General features: G+C 34.0%; 1 protein-coding gene across 1 annotated transcript in view; it reads left to right on the top strand.

Annotated features, from left to right (window-relative positions):
- The window catches only part of LOC139877500 (cytochrome P450 87A3-like), a 50,363-nt gene extending 49,608 nt beyond the window's left edge, over nucleotides 1–755 (top strand). Inside the window, exons 3-5 of the mRNA XM_071864932.1 lie at nucleotides 60–209; nucleotides 298–549; nucleotides 660–755. Coding sequence (XP_071721033.1) covers nucleotides 60–209; nucleotides 298–549; nucleotides 660–755 — 498 coding nt within the window. The remainder of the gene's footprint in view (nucleotides 1–59; nucleotides 210–297; nucleotides 550–659) is intronic.
- Nucleotides 756–13,680: the final 12,925 nt, after the last annotated feature.

Here is a 13,680-nt window from a genome sequence, read left to right as displayed (position 1 = left end):
TTTACTATTAAATTTCAACTTTTCGGATCTGATGATGTACAACTTTTGGTTTTCAACAGCTTGTATTTGGTCTTACTGCGAAAAAATTAATAAGTTATGATCTACAAAATTCATCCGAGAATTTAAGAGAGAACTTTGATGCTTTCATGGAGGTTTTAATATCGGTTCCTATAGCAATCCCTGGAACATCTTACCGCAAGTGTGTACAGGTATGAAAATTAGTATGATCCAACAGGAGACATAATTTTGTTTAATTATTACAACTTATTAAAGTTTATTTAAATTTAAATTATTAAGGGAAGTAAGAAGGCGATGAAGATGCTTAAGAACATGCTTGAGGAACGTCGTACAAATCCTAATAAGTCCAACTGCGATTATTTTGATTATGTTCTTGAAGAACTAAAGAAAGATGATACAATTCTTACAGAGGAAATAGCATTAGACTTGATGTTTTTGCTTTTGTTTGCAAGCTATGAAACAACATCTACTGCAATGTTAGTAGCTGTAAAGCTTCTCACAGATAATCCTCAGGCACTGAAAGAATTAACGGTATAATAACGAGTGGATCAAATTAAAATTATTATATGATTTAGTTTCTTAGCTTCTTAGATAATATTTCACTTAATGAACAAACATGTACACATTCCTACTTGATGCAGGATGAACATGAGAAAATAATAAAAAATCGTGAAAACCCCGACTCTGGACTTACGTGGGAAGAATATAAGTCGATGAAATTCACATTTCAGGTATGATGTTAAAGGTTACATTTGAATCACTAAGATTGGCGAATATAGCTCCGGTAATATTCAGGAAGGCGACAAAAGATGTCAAGTTCAAAGGTACATGATTAACTAAATTAATTATAAATTTCAAATGAAAGACATGTAGTAAGGTTCAAAAAGGTGTATAATGATATGGAAACTTCGGTTAACTCATACAGATTATACTATTCCATCTGGTTGGGTGGTAATGGTTTGTCCCCCTGCTGTCCATTTGGACCCTGTCAACTATAACAATCCAGTTGACTTCAATCCATGGCGATGGGAGGTACGTATTTCTAGTTATTTTCAATAAGATACGGGTAAGGTTTTCTCTGTTCAGACAACTTGAGGAAGATAAATATTTTTTACTCAAATGTACGCGGTCTATCTGGGTATCTCGTGACTTTTTCTGATCATTTTCCCTAGGCACCTCAGGATATGCTTTCAATGAGGTTTGAACCTCTAACCTCTTGGGAGAACTCAGGGCCCCAACCATTGAGCTATCTTAGGGTGGTTAGATATCAGTGTATCTGTATTCATTAATTCGAAATTTCCATTTTTCAAGCAAGGGATGGATTTGAAAACTGCATCGAAGACGTTCATGGCATTTGGAGGTGGCCAAAGGTTTTGTGTTGGATCAGATTTTGCAAGACTTCAAATGGCTGTGTTTCTTCATTGCCTAGTGACCAAATATCAGTAAGCATAAAAGACAAATCACTATAATATATGGACTATATGTTATTTTTATATTTTAATTTTAAATTAAATTAAACAAGGTAACTGTAACTATACTAACTAACTTGAATTTATTCGTATTATAAGGTGGAAGCTAATAATCAAAGGAGGTGAAATTGTACGAACTCCCGGTTTACTATTTCCAAATGGATTTCATGTTAAGTTCTCTAAGAAAGATGTTCAATCAAATGAAAATAAGATATCAGCATCAGCTAATTAAGTACTACTTAGTTCTCCCAAAGAGAAAGGAAGATCTCGTATGAATACTAGTAGCAGCAAAATATCACGGTATTAGACACTGTTTACGTATGTGATTTGGTGTTATGTTATATCGTTGAAGTTACTAGCTAGTTTGCTTATCTATAGTTCGAAGATATAAGGAGATTAATTCCTTCATGTACACCTTCATGTTTAAATTTGGTAATCTTCTATCTATAGTTAATATTAAAATCCAATGATGATGTCATTATTGTTAGACTAATTCCTTTGTTAAGAAAAAATAAAAAAGAAAAAGAAAAAAAATTTAATCATAGTGGGTGATGTAATTAATCTAAATAATTTTAAATTAAAATTAAATCTTATTAATTAATTATTATTATTATTAAATCTTATTAATAATTATTTTAATTATTAAAATTAAATAATTTTGAATTATTTTAATTAATTATTTTGAATTGAGTACGAGAAGGTATAAAAGCTAGGAAAAGGAAACCAATTCTAAATTTATAGTTTAATTTACACTTTTAAAATAAAATAACAACCAATATTATCTCTTATGATTGGATATAGATTGTTTGATATGTATTTTAGGTGTTTGATGAAATGTTCAGCTGACGAGTTTTTTAGTCGGACTATGTGATTCCACGGGTAATTAAATTAAATGACTTTACATTTACGTTCACTTAATACCTAAAACATATCATTAAACTGTTTCGTTTAAACAAACATGTAGTATTTATATTTATATTTATATTTATTTATATTTATATTTATATTTCAATTTATTTATATATATACTAATTGTTGTACTTTCCTACAATTTTATTAGTTAGTGTTTGTTCAGTGGCGAGTTTAGTAAGAGAGTTACGGGGTCATGTGACACCACTAGTTTTTCGAAATTTATTGCAAATTTTTTTTTTTTTTTTTTTGTATAGGACACCACTAAATATAATAATGGGACCCCATAACTTTTTAGAGATTATAATTTGATAGTTTGAACTAATAAAGTAATTGAATTTAGGCTACTTATAATTTTATAGTATGAGTATTGAATATATTAAATAAATATAAAAATAAACACACCCTTAAGTGAGAACCACACCATATCTATCTCATCATCAATCTATTGGTAATAACAATTATTGGTCCAATACATATAAGTGGGTCATTTGAGTAAATTAATCATATACGGAGTATTATGTTATGGATTGATATAAATTGTTTTTGACACTTCAATGTAAACATTATAAAATACTCCTTCCGTTCTATTTATATTTAGTTGTGTCATAACCCGTCCTTAACCATAAGAACGTGTTAGATAACGTATGATTTCATTGCGAGGTATTGACCTCTATATGCGACATTTTTAAAAGAACAACTGCATATATTTTACATTACAAACCATAATTCTTATTTTGATACAAGCTTTAGACAAAATAAAGATGATTATCGTTTAGCGATAATCTTAGACTTACAAACTTTACAAATGATGATAACAACACGATTTCTAGCATATTTTACAATACAAATCCTCGGATATGCAGTTTTATTTTTGACACAAATATGAGTACGCAAGATCCTGCTTAAATTCAACATGTTGCAGCGGAAGCTTCTAATTATCACCTGAGAATGAACATGCTTAAAACGTCAACATAAAGTTGGTGAGATATAGGTTTAATGCCGGCAGCGGTATAAATATAGACCACAAGATTTCATATATAAACGTTTCAATAAAAATATTCTAAGTTGTTGAGCACTTGATAACCATACTTAACATTTAATCAACGTCGCATATTCCCTTTATTATGAAATCTTACTACACCGTACCAAGTGTAGTCACCGAAACGAAGTACTGTGCAACCGTTGAATACTGGTCGTCCAGTCCGGTTGGGGTTGTCAGGCCCGATAGATCTATCAACAGGATTCGCATTTACAATACCGCTGTAAATAGTAGTTACCAAGCTACAGGGAAGTATGCCAGTGGTACAACTCAACGTAGAATATATTTTTCAGTTACTTGTGTCCATATCGTAAAACATAAAATACATGTATTCTCATCCCGAAATATTTAGAGTTTAAAAGTGGGACTATATACTCACTTTTGCCTTGAAGATATATATATTTTGACTTGGTCTCCGATTGATATCACGAACCTATCCATATATAATTTATCAATATATTTTCATTTTAAACAATCGTCACATATATATACTTATAATACTTTTAATGTCTTCTTAGTCCGTAGTTAGCAATTCAATTTTTAATGGTTCATATTTAGGTGTTTAATAAATAAATAAAACCCCCATCGAAATAAATAAAACCCCCATCGTATTCGTATTGGTCGGGATTAATCTTGACCCACGGTACCGGTGTTGTCAAATGACGTGTTGCGTACATAAAGTACCGGTGTTGTCAAATGACGTGTTGCGTACAATCATGGGATCTTATAATTAATCTTCTCGTATTGTTTACGGGTGATCCTGAACCATATAAAATTAAATTATGAGTACATATATATAAAATATCATGTTATTTTAAAAAGATGTGATTTATTTAATTTTCTCCAATTATTTTCGTAGCTAAACTAGTCTTAGATATCCGATCTCGTTTTGGTCATAGTTTCTTCGTTACAACTCCGTTTTCGTTGATTCAACTTGCCACTTCCTTGGATCGAGTCCCTCTTTAAGACTATGAACTGTAAATACCTTAGTTTGTATTCGAAATCACAGGTCATAGGTCAAACTTTAGTGAAACTTATGAAGTTAATCATTTTCCATCATGTAAACAACCTTAAATGATTATTTTTCTAAAAATACTTATACTTTGAGTTAAATCATGAAATTTTTATGTGTTATCATATTCATAGTAAAAATCATTTTTCCAGAAAATAAACCTCCAATTCAAGGTTCAAAATAGTTTTTAATTATCCAACCCAAAACAGCCCCCGGTTGCACTCCGACGTCGTAAATTCAGTTTTTAAGGTGTTCTTTGAAAAACCAAGTTATACCTTGTTAAATTAACATATATTTATGATATATTACAGGTCTTGAAGTATTTTAAAAGTTAAGTTAGAAGGATCTATTTAGTTTGCAAACAAGTTTGAAATCATTCAAACTATGTTCTTGTTGTTAAAATTGTATACCATAAAATAAGATAGCTATATATATATGAATCGAATAAGGTTATGAACAAAGTTACTACCTCAAGTTACTTAGACAAGATTGCTGTGAAAGAGGAGTAAAAACCTAGAACCAAAAGAGTGATGGAATTGGATGAAAGTTTGGAAGCAACTTAAGACATAAACTTGAATTGAAAGTTGTATTTTTGTAGTGTTTTTGTTTGATCTTGTTATGGTGGTGTTTAAGGTGATTCTTGAGAGGATTTTTGCTGGAGTTCTTAGAGATACATGAGGCTAGTAAGTGTGTGTGTTTAGCTAGAGAAATGATGTATCAAAAATTGAAAATGGATGCATGTATAAATGATGGTGGTGGCGTGATTTATGATGAACAAAGACAAGATTTTAGGTTGTTTTCTTGTATAATTAGTCATACTAGATAACAAAGTAGTTACCTTAAACATAAGGCATGAACAAGGGCTGGTTGGTGGTGATTTGATGTGTATATACCAATAGTAAATATGTATAGAAGCTAGGTATGATACGAGTACATATACTCTAGATATTCGTATAGAAATCTTGTGAAAACGGAACGAGGATTCAAATATAGCTATCTTTTGTGAATACACTTATATTGTTTTATGTATTTAAGTCCTTAAAAGTGATTAAATACATTACATATACGATATATGTATAAACATTATAGGTCATAAGTATTTATGTCAAATAACATTACGTATGGTTATTGTTTTGAAAACTTAAGTTAGTAGTTTCAAAATATACTTATAACTTATTGTTATTAATACAAAATGAGGTATTACAACATCCTTAGATCATGTTAAATATGTATATATACATATATATACACAAACATATAATTATCATATGTTATATAGTTCGTGATATCATCGGTCAACTAGACGGTCAAACGTTGTGTAAAACTCTTTTCAAAAACATAAGTCTCAACAATTTAGATTGCTTATCATGTTGGTAAGGTTTAATTTATGTAAATATTAATCTTATAAGTGTAAAACGATCGGAAAAATCCGGGTCGTTACAGTACCTACCCGTTAAATAAATTTCGTCCCGAAATTTTAAAGTTGTACCTATTTTGCGTTCTCGGGAAACAAATGTGGGTACTTTTGTTTCATCTGATCCTCTCGTTCCCAAGTAAACTCGGGACCTCTTCGAGCATTCCAACGAACCTTGACGATTGGTATGTTGCTCTGCTTGAGTTGTTTAACTTCACGGTCCATGATTTCGACTGGTTCTTCTATGAATTGTAGTTTCTCGTCGACTTGGATTTCTTCAAGAGGAATGGTGAGATCTTCCTTTGCAAGACATTTCTTGAGGTTTGAGACGTGAAATGAATTATGTACCCCGGTGAGTTGTTGTGGTAACTCGAGTCGATAAGCTACCGGTCCGATGCGTTCGATGATTTTGAACGGGCCTACATATCTTGGGTTCAGTTTACCTCTTTTACCTAAACGTATTACACCTTTCCAAGGTGACACCTTTAGCATAACCATGTCACCGATCTGAAACTCTAATGGTTTCCTTCAGACATCGGTGTAGCTCTTTTGGCGACTACGGGCTGTTTTCAATCTCTCCTTGATTTGTACTATCTTTTCAGTAGTTTCATGTATGATCTCGGGACCAGTTAATTGTCGATCTCCTACTTTATTCCAACAGATAGGAGATCTACACTTCCTTCCGTACAATACTTCGAATGGCGCAGCTTTAATGCTCGCATGATAACTATTATTATACGAGAATTCTGCTAATGGCAGATATTTATCCCATCCGTTTCCAAAATCGATCACACATGCCCTGAGCATGTCTTCAAGAGTCTGAATTGTTCTTTCACTCTGCCCGTCGGTTTGCGGATGATATGCGGTACTCATATCCAAACGAGTTCCTAGTGCCTCCTGTAGTGATTGCCAGAACTTTGAGGTAAATCTACTATCACGATCAGATATAATGGAAATAGGTATTCCATGCCTTGAAACTATTTCCTTTATATATAATCGTAATAATTTCTCCATTCTATCCGTTTCCTTTATAGGCAAGAAATGTGCAGATTTGGTAAGACGATCAACAATTACCCAAATGGTGTCGTATCCCCAGGCAGTCTTTGGTAACTTCGTGATGAAATCTATGGTAATACCATCCCATTTCCATTCTGGGATTTCTGGTTGTTGAAGTAACCCTGACGGCTTCTGGTGTTCTGCTTTGACTTTGGAACAAGTTAAACACTCCCCAACATATGTTGCAACGTCTGTCTTTAAATTAGGCCACCAATAATGTGTCTTAAGATCTTGGTACATCTTTCCCACTCCAGGATGTATCGAGTATCTTGTCTTATGTGTCTCGTTCAATATCAACTTCCTTAATCCACCCAACTTCGGTACCCAAATACGATTTGCAAAATATCGAATTCCATCTTCCCGTATAACGAGTTGCTTCTCATACTTCTTCATTATTTCATTTCCTATATTTTCTTTAGTAAGTGCTTCTCGTTGAACTTCTTTGATTTGTGAGTTGAGATTCATGCGAATTTTTATGTTTATCGCTCGTACTCGAATTGGTTCTCGTTCCTTTCTGCTTAGTGCGTCAGCCACCACATTCGCTTTCCCGGGATGATAACGAATTTCACAATCATAGTCGTTTATTAACTCAACCCACCTACGTTGCCTCATGTTCAGCTGTTTCTGATCAAAAATATGTTGAAGGCTTTTATGATCAGTAAACACAGTGCATTTAACCCCATACAAGTAGTGTCTCCATATCTTCAATGCAAACACGACTGCTCCCAGTTCTAGATCATGCGTCGTATAATTCCGCTCGTGAATCTTCAATTGTCGGGATGCGTATGCAATAACTTTCTTCCGTTGCATAAGAACGCAACCAAAACCTTGTCGCGAAGCGTCACAATATATTTCAAAATCATCGTTCCCTTCTGGTAACGATAAAATAGGCGCCGTAGTCAACTTCTTTTTCAGTAATTGAAATGCACTCTCCTGCTCAGAAGTCCATTCATATTTCTTCCCTTTTTGCGTTAACGCTGTCAACGGCTTAGCTATTCGGGAAAAATCTTGAATAAACCTTCTATAATAACCGGCTACACCCAAAAATTGGCGTATCTGCATTGGTGTCTTAGGAGTCTCCCATTTTTCAATGGCTTCAATTTTTGCTGGATCAACCTGAATTCCTTTGCTACTAACAACGTGGCCAAGAAATTGCACTTCTTTCAACTAGAAAGCACATTTAGAAAATTTAGCATATAGCTGTTCTTTTCTCAACAACTCTAATATCAACCTTAAATGTTGTTCATGCTCTTGCTCACTCTTGGAATAGATAAGAATATCATCAATGAAAACGATAACAAACTTATCTAAATATGGACTACAAACTCGATTCATGAGGTCCATGAATACAGCTGGCGCATTCATCAATCCAAACGGCATGACCAAAAATTCGTAATGACCATAATGTGTCCGAAAAGCAGTTTTCGGAATGTCCTCTTCTTTGACACGTAATTGATGATAACCCGATCTTAGGTCGATTTTCGAATAAACACATGATCCTTGCAGTTGATCAAATAAGTCATCAATTCACGGTAGTGGATACCGATTCTTGATAGTTAACTTATTTAATTCACGATAATCTATACACATCCTAAAAGATCCATCTTTCTTCTTAACAAACAAAATTGGAGCTCCCCACGGTGAAGTGCTTGGTCGTATGAATCCACGGTCTAGTAATTCTTTTAACTGACTTTGAAGTTCTTTTAATTCGGACGGTGCAAGTCTATATTGAGCACGAGCCACTGGTGCAGCTCCTGGTACTAAATCTATTTGAAATTCTACAGATCTAAATGGAGGTAATCCCGGCAACTCTTCCGGAAAAACTTCAGGAAAATCTCTTGCCACAGGCACATCGTTGATGCACTTCTCTTTTTCTTTCTTTTCGACTTTATTAACATGTGCTAGAATAGCATAACATCCCTTTTCTAAACACTTCTTGGCTTTCAAACAGCTAATGAGTTTTAGCTTTGAATTACCCTTCTCTCCATAAATCATCACCGGCATTTTATCCTTACTAGGAATGCAAATTGCCTTCTTGGCACACACAACTTCAGCTCCTACTTTGGACATCCAATCCATGCCGACTATTACATCAAAACTTCCTAATTCTACGGGTATTAAGTCAATTTTAAACGTTTCTCCGGCTAAATTTATTTCACAATCACGACAAATTTTATCGGCTTTAATTAGTTTACCATTAGCTAACTCAATCATGTACTTAGCATCTAGAGGTAATGATGAACAATTCAATTTAGTGTAAAAATTTCTACACACGTAACTTCTATCGGCACCAGTATCAAATATAATAGACGCTGATAAGTTATTAATGGTAAACGTACCCGTAACAAGCTCCGGGTCTTCACGTGCCTCTCTAGCATTAATAACAAATGCTCTTCCTCGTGCAGATCCATTATTCTTCTCTGGATTCGGACACTGGCTCTTATAATGACCCTGTTTTCCACACCCATAACAAGTAATGGTAGCCAAAGCAGTTCTATTTGCATTGGTGGCAGGAGTCTTGATACCATTTGTATTTGTAACGAGAGCCCTACAATCTTCAGCAAGATGACCCTTTCGATTACATTTGTTGCATACCACATTACAGTAGCCAGAGTGATGTTTGTGGCATCGGTTACATAAAGGATTTTGTCCTTTGTAACCAAAGCTTAAACCACTACCCGCACCTTGCGTGATTTCTTGTTTCTTAAAAGATTGTTGTTGGTTACCTCGACCATAATTTCCATTCCACTTTCTTTTGTTACCTGATACCTTCACATCAGTATTGGATACTTTCTTATCAATGATGACCTGATCCATTAGCTCGTTTGCCATGGTTATAGCTTCATGAATTGTCTTAGGTTTCGATGCTGTAACATTTGCCTTGACCTTTTTGGGCAAACCATCTTTGTACATTTCAATCTTCCGTTCTTCGGTTGGAACCAATTCAGGACATAGCAAAACTAATTCCATGAATGGCTGATTGTAGTTGGTGATTTCAGTACCAATAACCTTCAGACTTCGTAATTCATCTTCCAACTTCCTAACCTCGTTCCTTGGACAATACTCGTTGATTAACATTATTTTGAATTCTTCCCATGGAGTATCATAAGCTACATCTCCTCCTACAGCCTTCACATAATTTTTCCACCACGTGAGTGCACTATCTTGTAAAGTGCATGATGCATACTTGGTCATGTCCTTTTCAACACAACCACTGATTTTAAACACAGTCTCCATCTTTTCTATCCACTGGGTTAAACCGATCGGTCCTTCCGTTCCACTGAATGATGAGGGCTTGCAAGCTTGAAACGTCTTGTAGGTGCATCCTACACGAGGATTTGGGTTAACTGCAGCAGCTCTTGCAGCTTCGACCCATAACATTCTGTCATTGACTCGCTGGTTGATGAATTCCTCGACTTCTTGTTCCGTCATTCGATTCAATCGCGCCATTTCCTAATGAAAGAAAATAATTATTCACATGGAATATTATAGATGTAGTGTGTATTTATAGTACATTATAGCTTATTAATAATATGAACCAGTTATTATTATAAAAGCCTTTTCTTCTTATTAGCGTTTTATAATTATATCTAGGGTAGTACCTACCCGTTAAAGTTCATACTTAATAGCTTAGTACGGAACCAATTACTACAATCTAAATAATACTTAACCATGGAAAATTATTGCATTTCATACTTCACTATTTTACATATGCTTATCTTACATCGAACATTAAGCAAACCACTCTAATAATATTATACAAAACATTATATGATCCCATGGTTTAATACGGCAGCGCATCGTTTGGTCTATTTTCTAGGATGTTTAGGTTCAAGGAATGGCCTAACGCTTATCCTAGCTGTCTGCCTATATTTTGGCGGTGGGGCTGAAGAACTGGATGCCGGGATAGAACGAATAGGAATAGCGGGAATAGGGGTGGTAGTGTCTAGTGGAGTTGGTGCCACATCATCCTCACTAAACTCGGGATTTGAATTTTCTAATTCATTAGCCTTTCGTTTCTTTCCTAGTTTGAACTTGTCTTTTGTAATTTCCTGTATTTCTTCCTCGGGTTCACTTTCCTCCTCGGGTTCACTTTCCTCCTCGGGTTCACTTTCCTCCTCGGGTTCACTTTCCGGGTTCTCTATAGTCGGTTCATCCGGAATTTGTGAGTCTTCCCCAAAGATATTATTTTCGTCATCGGATAGGTTAATGACTGGAACACCATCTGAAGATTCTGGTTCGGAGTCGCTGAATGTGATAATAAGTTTCGAGCCCGACATCTATCACATAACAACTAACCCATTAGTACTACATAATATTTACATATAAATTTTAACCAACAATGATAAGCAATGGTTTTTAAATCAGACCCGGTCAAAGTCCAGACTTACTAATGTATCCTAACGACTTATCAGTTAGACACACTAATGCAAACCTGGTTCGCTAAGACCACCGCTCTGATACCACATGATATAACCCGTCCTTAACCATAAGAACGTGTTAGATAACGTATGATTTCATTGCGAGGTATTGACCTCTATATGCGACATTTTTAAAAGAACAACTGCATATATTTTACATTACAAACCATAATTCTTATTTTGATACAAGCTTTAGACAAAATAAAGATGATTATCGTTTAGCGATAATCTTAGACTTACAAACTTTACAAATGATGATAACAACACGATTTCTAGCATATTTTACAATACAAATCCTCGGATATGCAGTTTTATTTTTGACACAAATATGAGTACGCAAGATCCTGCTTAAATTCAACATGTTGCAGCGGAAGCTTCTAATTATCACCTGAGAATGAACACGCTTAAAACGTCAACATAAAGTTGGTGAGATATAGGTTTAATGCCGGCAGCGGTATAAATATAGACCACAAGATTTCATATATAAACGTTTCAATAAAAATATTCTAAGTTGTTGAGCACTTGATAACCATACTTAACATTTAATCAACGTCGCATATTCCCTTTATTATGAAATCTTACTACACCGTACCAAGTGTAGTTACCGAAACGAAGTACTGTGCAACCGTTGAATACTGGTCGTCCAGTCCGGTTGGGGTTGTCAGGCCCGATAGATCTATCAACAGGATTCGCATTTACAATACCGCTGTAAATAGTAGTTACCAAGCTACAGGGAAGTATGCCAGTGGTACAACTCAACGTAGAATATATTTTTCAGTTACTTGTGTCCATATCGTAAAACATAAAATACATGTATTCTCATCCCGAAATATTTAGAGTTTAAAATTGGGACTATATACTCACTTTTGCCTTGAAGATATATATATTTTGACTTGGTCTCCGGTTGATATCACGAACCTATCCATATATAATTTATCAATATATTTTCATTTTAAACAATCGTCACATATATATACTTATAATACTTTTAATGTCTTCTTAGTCCGTAGTTAGCAATTCAATTTTTAATGGTTCATATTTAGGTGTTTAATAAATAAATAAAACCCCCATCGAAATAAATAAAACCCCCATCGTATTCGTATTGGTCGGGATTAATCTTGACCCACGGTACCGGTGTTGTCAAATGACGTGTTGCGTACATAAAGTACCGGTGTTGTCAAATGACGTGTTGCGTACAATCATGGGATCTTATGATTAATCTTCTCGTATTGTTTACGGGTGATCCTGAACCATATAAAATTAAATTATGAGTACATATATATAAAATATCATGTTATTTTAAAAAGATGTGATTTATTTAATTTTCTCCAATTATTTTCGTAGCTAAACTAGTCTTAGATATCCGATCTCGTTTTGGTCATAGTTTCTTCGTTACAACTCCGTTTTCGTTGATTCAACTTGCCACTTCCTTGGATCGAGTCCCTCTTTAATACTATGAACTGTAAATACCTTAGTTTGTATTCGAAATCACAGGTCATAAGTCAAACTTTAGTGAAACTTATGAAGTTGATCATTTTCCATCATGTAAACAACCTTAAATGATTATTTTTCTAAAAATACTTATACTTTGAGTTAAATCATGAAATTTTTATGTGTTATCATATTCATAGTAAAAATCATTTTTCCAGAAAATAAACCTCCAATTCAAGGTTCAAAATAGTTTTTAATTATCCAACCCAAAACAGCCCCCGGTTGCACTCCGACGTCGTAAATTCAGTTTTTAAGGTGTTCTTTGAAAAACTAAGTTATACCTTGTTAAATTAACATATATTTATGATATATTACAGGTCTTGAAGTATTTTAAAAGTTAAGTTATAAGGATCTATTTAGTTTGCAAACAAGTTTGAAATCATTCAAACTATGTTCTTGTTGTTAAAATTGTATACCATAAAATAAGATAGCTATATATATATGAATCGAATAAGGTTATGAACAAAGTTACTACCTCAAGTTACTTGGACAAGATTGCTGTGAAAGAGGAGTAAAAACCTAGAACCAAAAGAGTGATGGAATTGGATGAAAGTTTGGAAGCAACTTAAGACATAAACTTGAATTGAAAGTTGTATTTTTGTAGTGTTTTTGTTTGATCTTGTTATGGTGGTGTTTAAGGTGATTCTTGAGAGGATTTTTGCTGGAGTTCTTAGAGATACATGAGGCTAGTAAGTGTGTGTGTTTAGCTAGAGAAATGATGTATCAAAAATTGAAAATGGATGCATGTATAAATGATGGTGGTGGCGTGATTTATGATGAACAAAGACAAGATTTTAGGTTGTTTTCTTGTATAATTAGTCATACTAGATAACAAAGTAGTTACCTTA

The sequence above is a fragment of the Rutidosis leptorrhynchoides genome, chromosome 11 (genome assembly GCF_046630445.1).
Source record: "Rutidosis leptorrhynchoides isolate AG116_Rl617_1_P2 chromosome 11, CSIRO_AGI_Rlap_v1, whole genome shotgun sequence".
NCBI classification, from domain to species: domain Eukaryota; kingdom Viridiplantae; phylum Streptophyta; class Magnoliopsida; order Asterales; family Asteraceae; genus Rutidosis; species Rutidosis leptorrhynchoides.
This window is presented reverse-complemented; position numbering and strand designations above follow the sequence as displayed.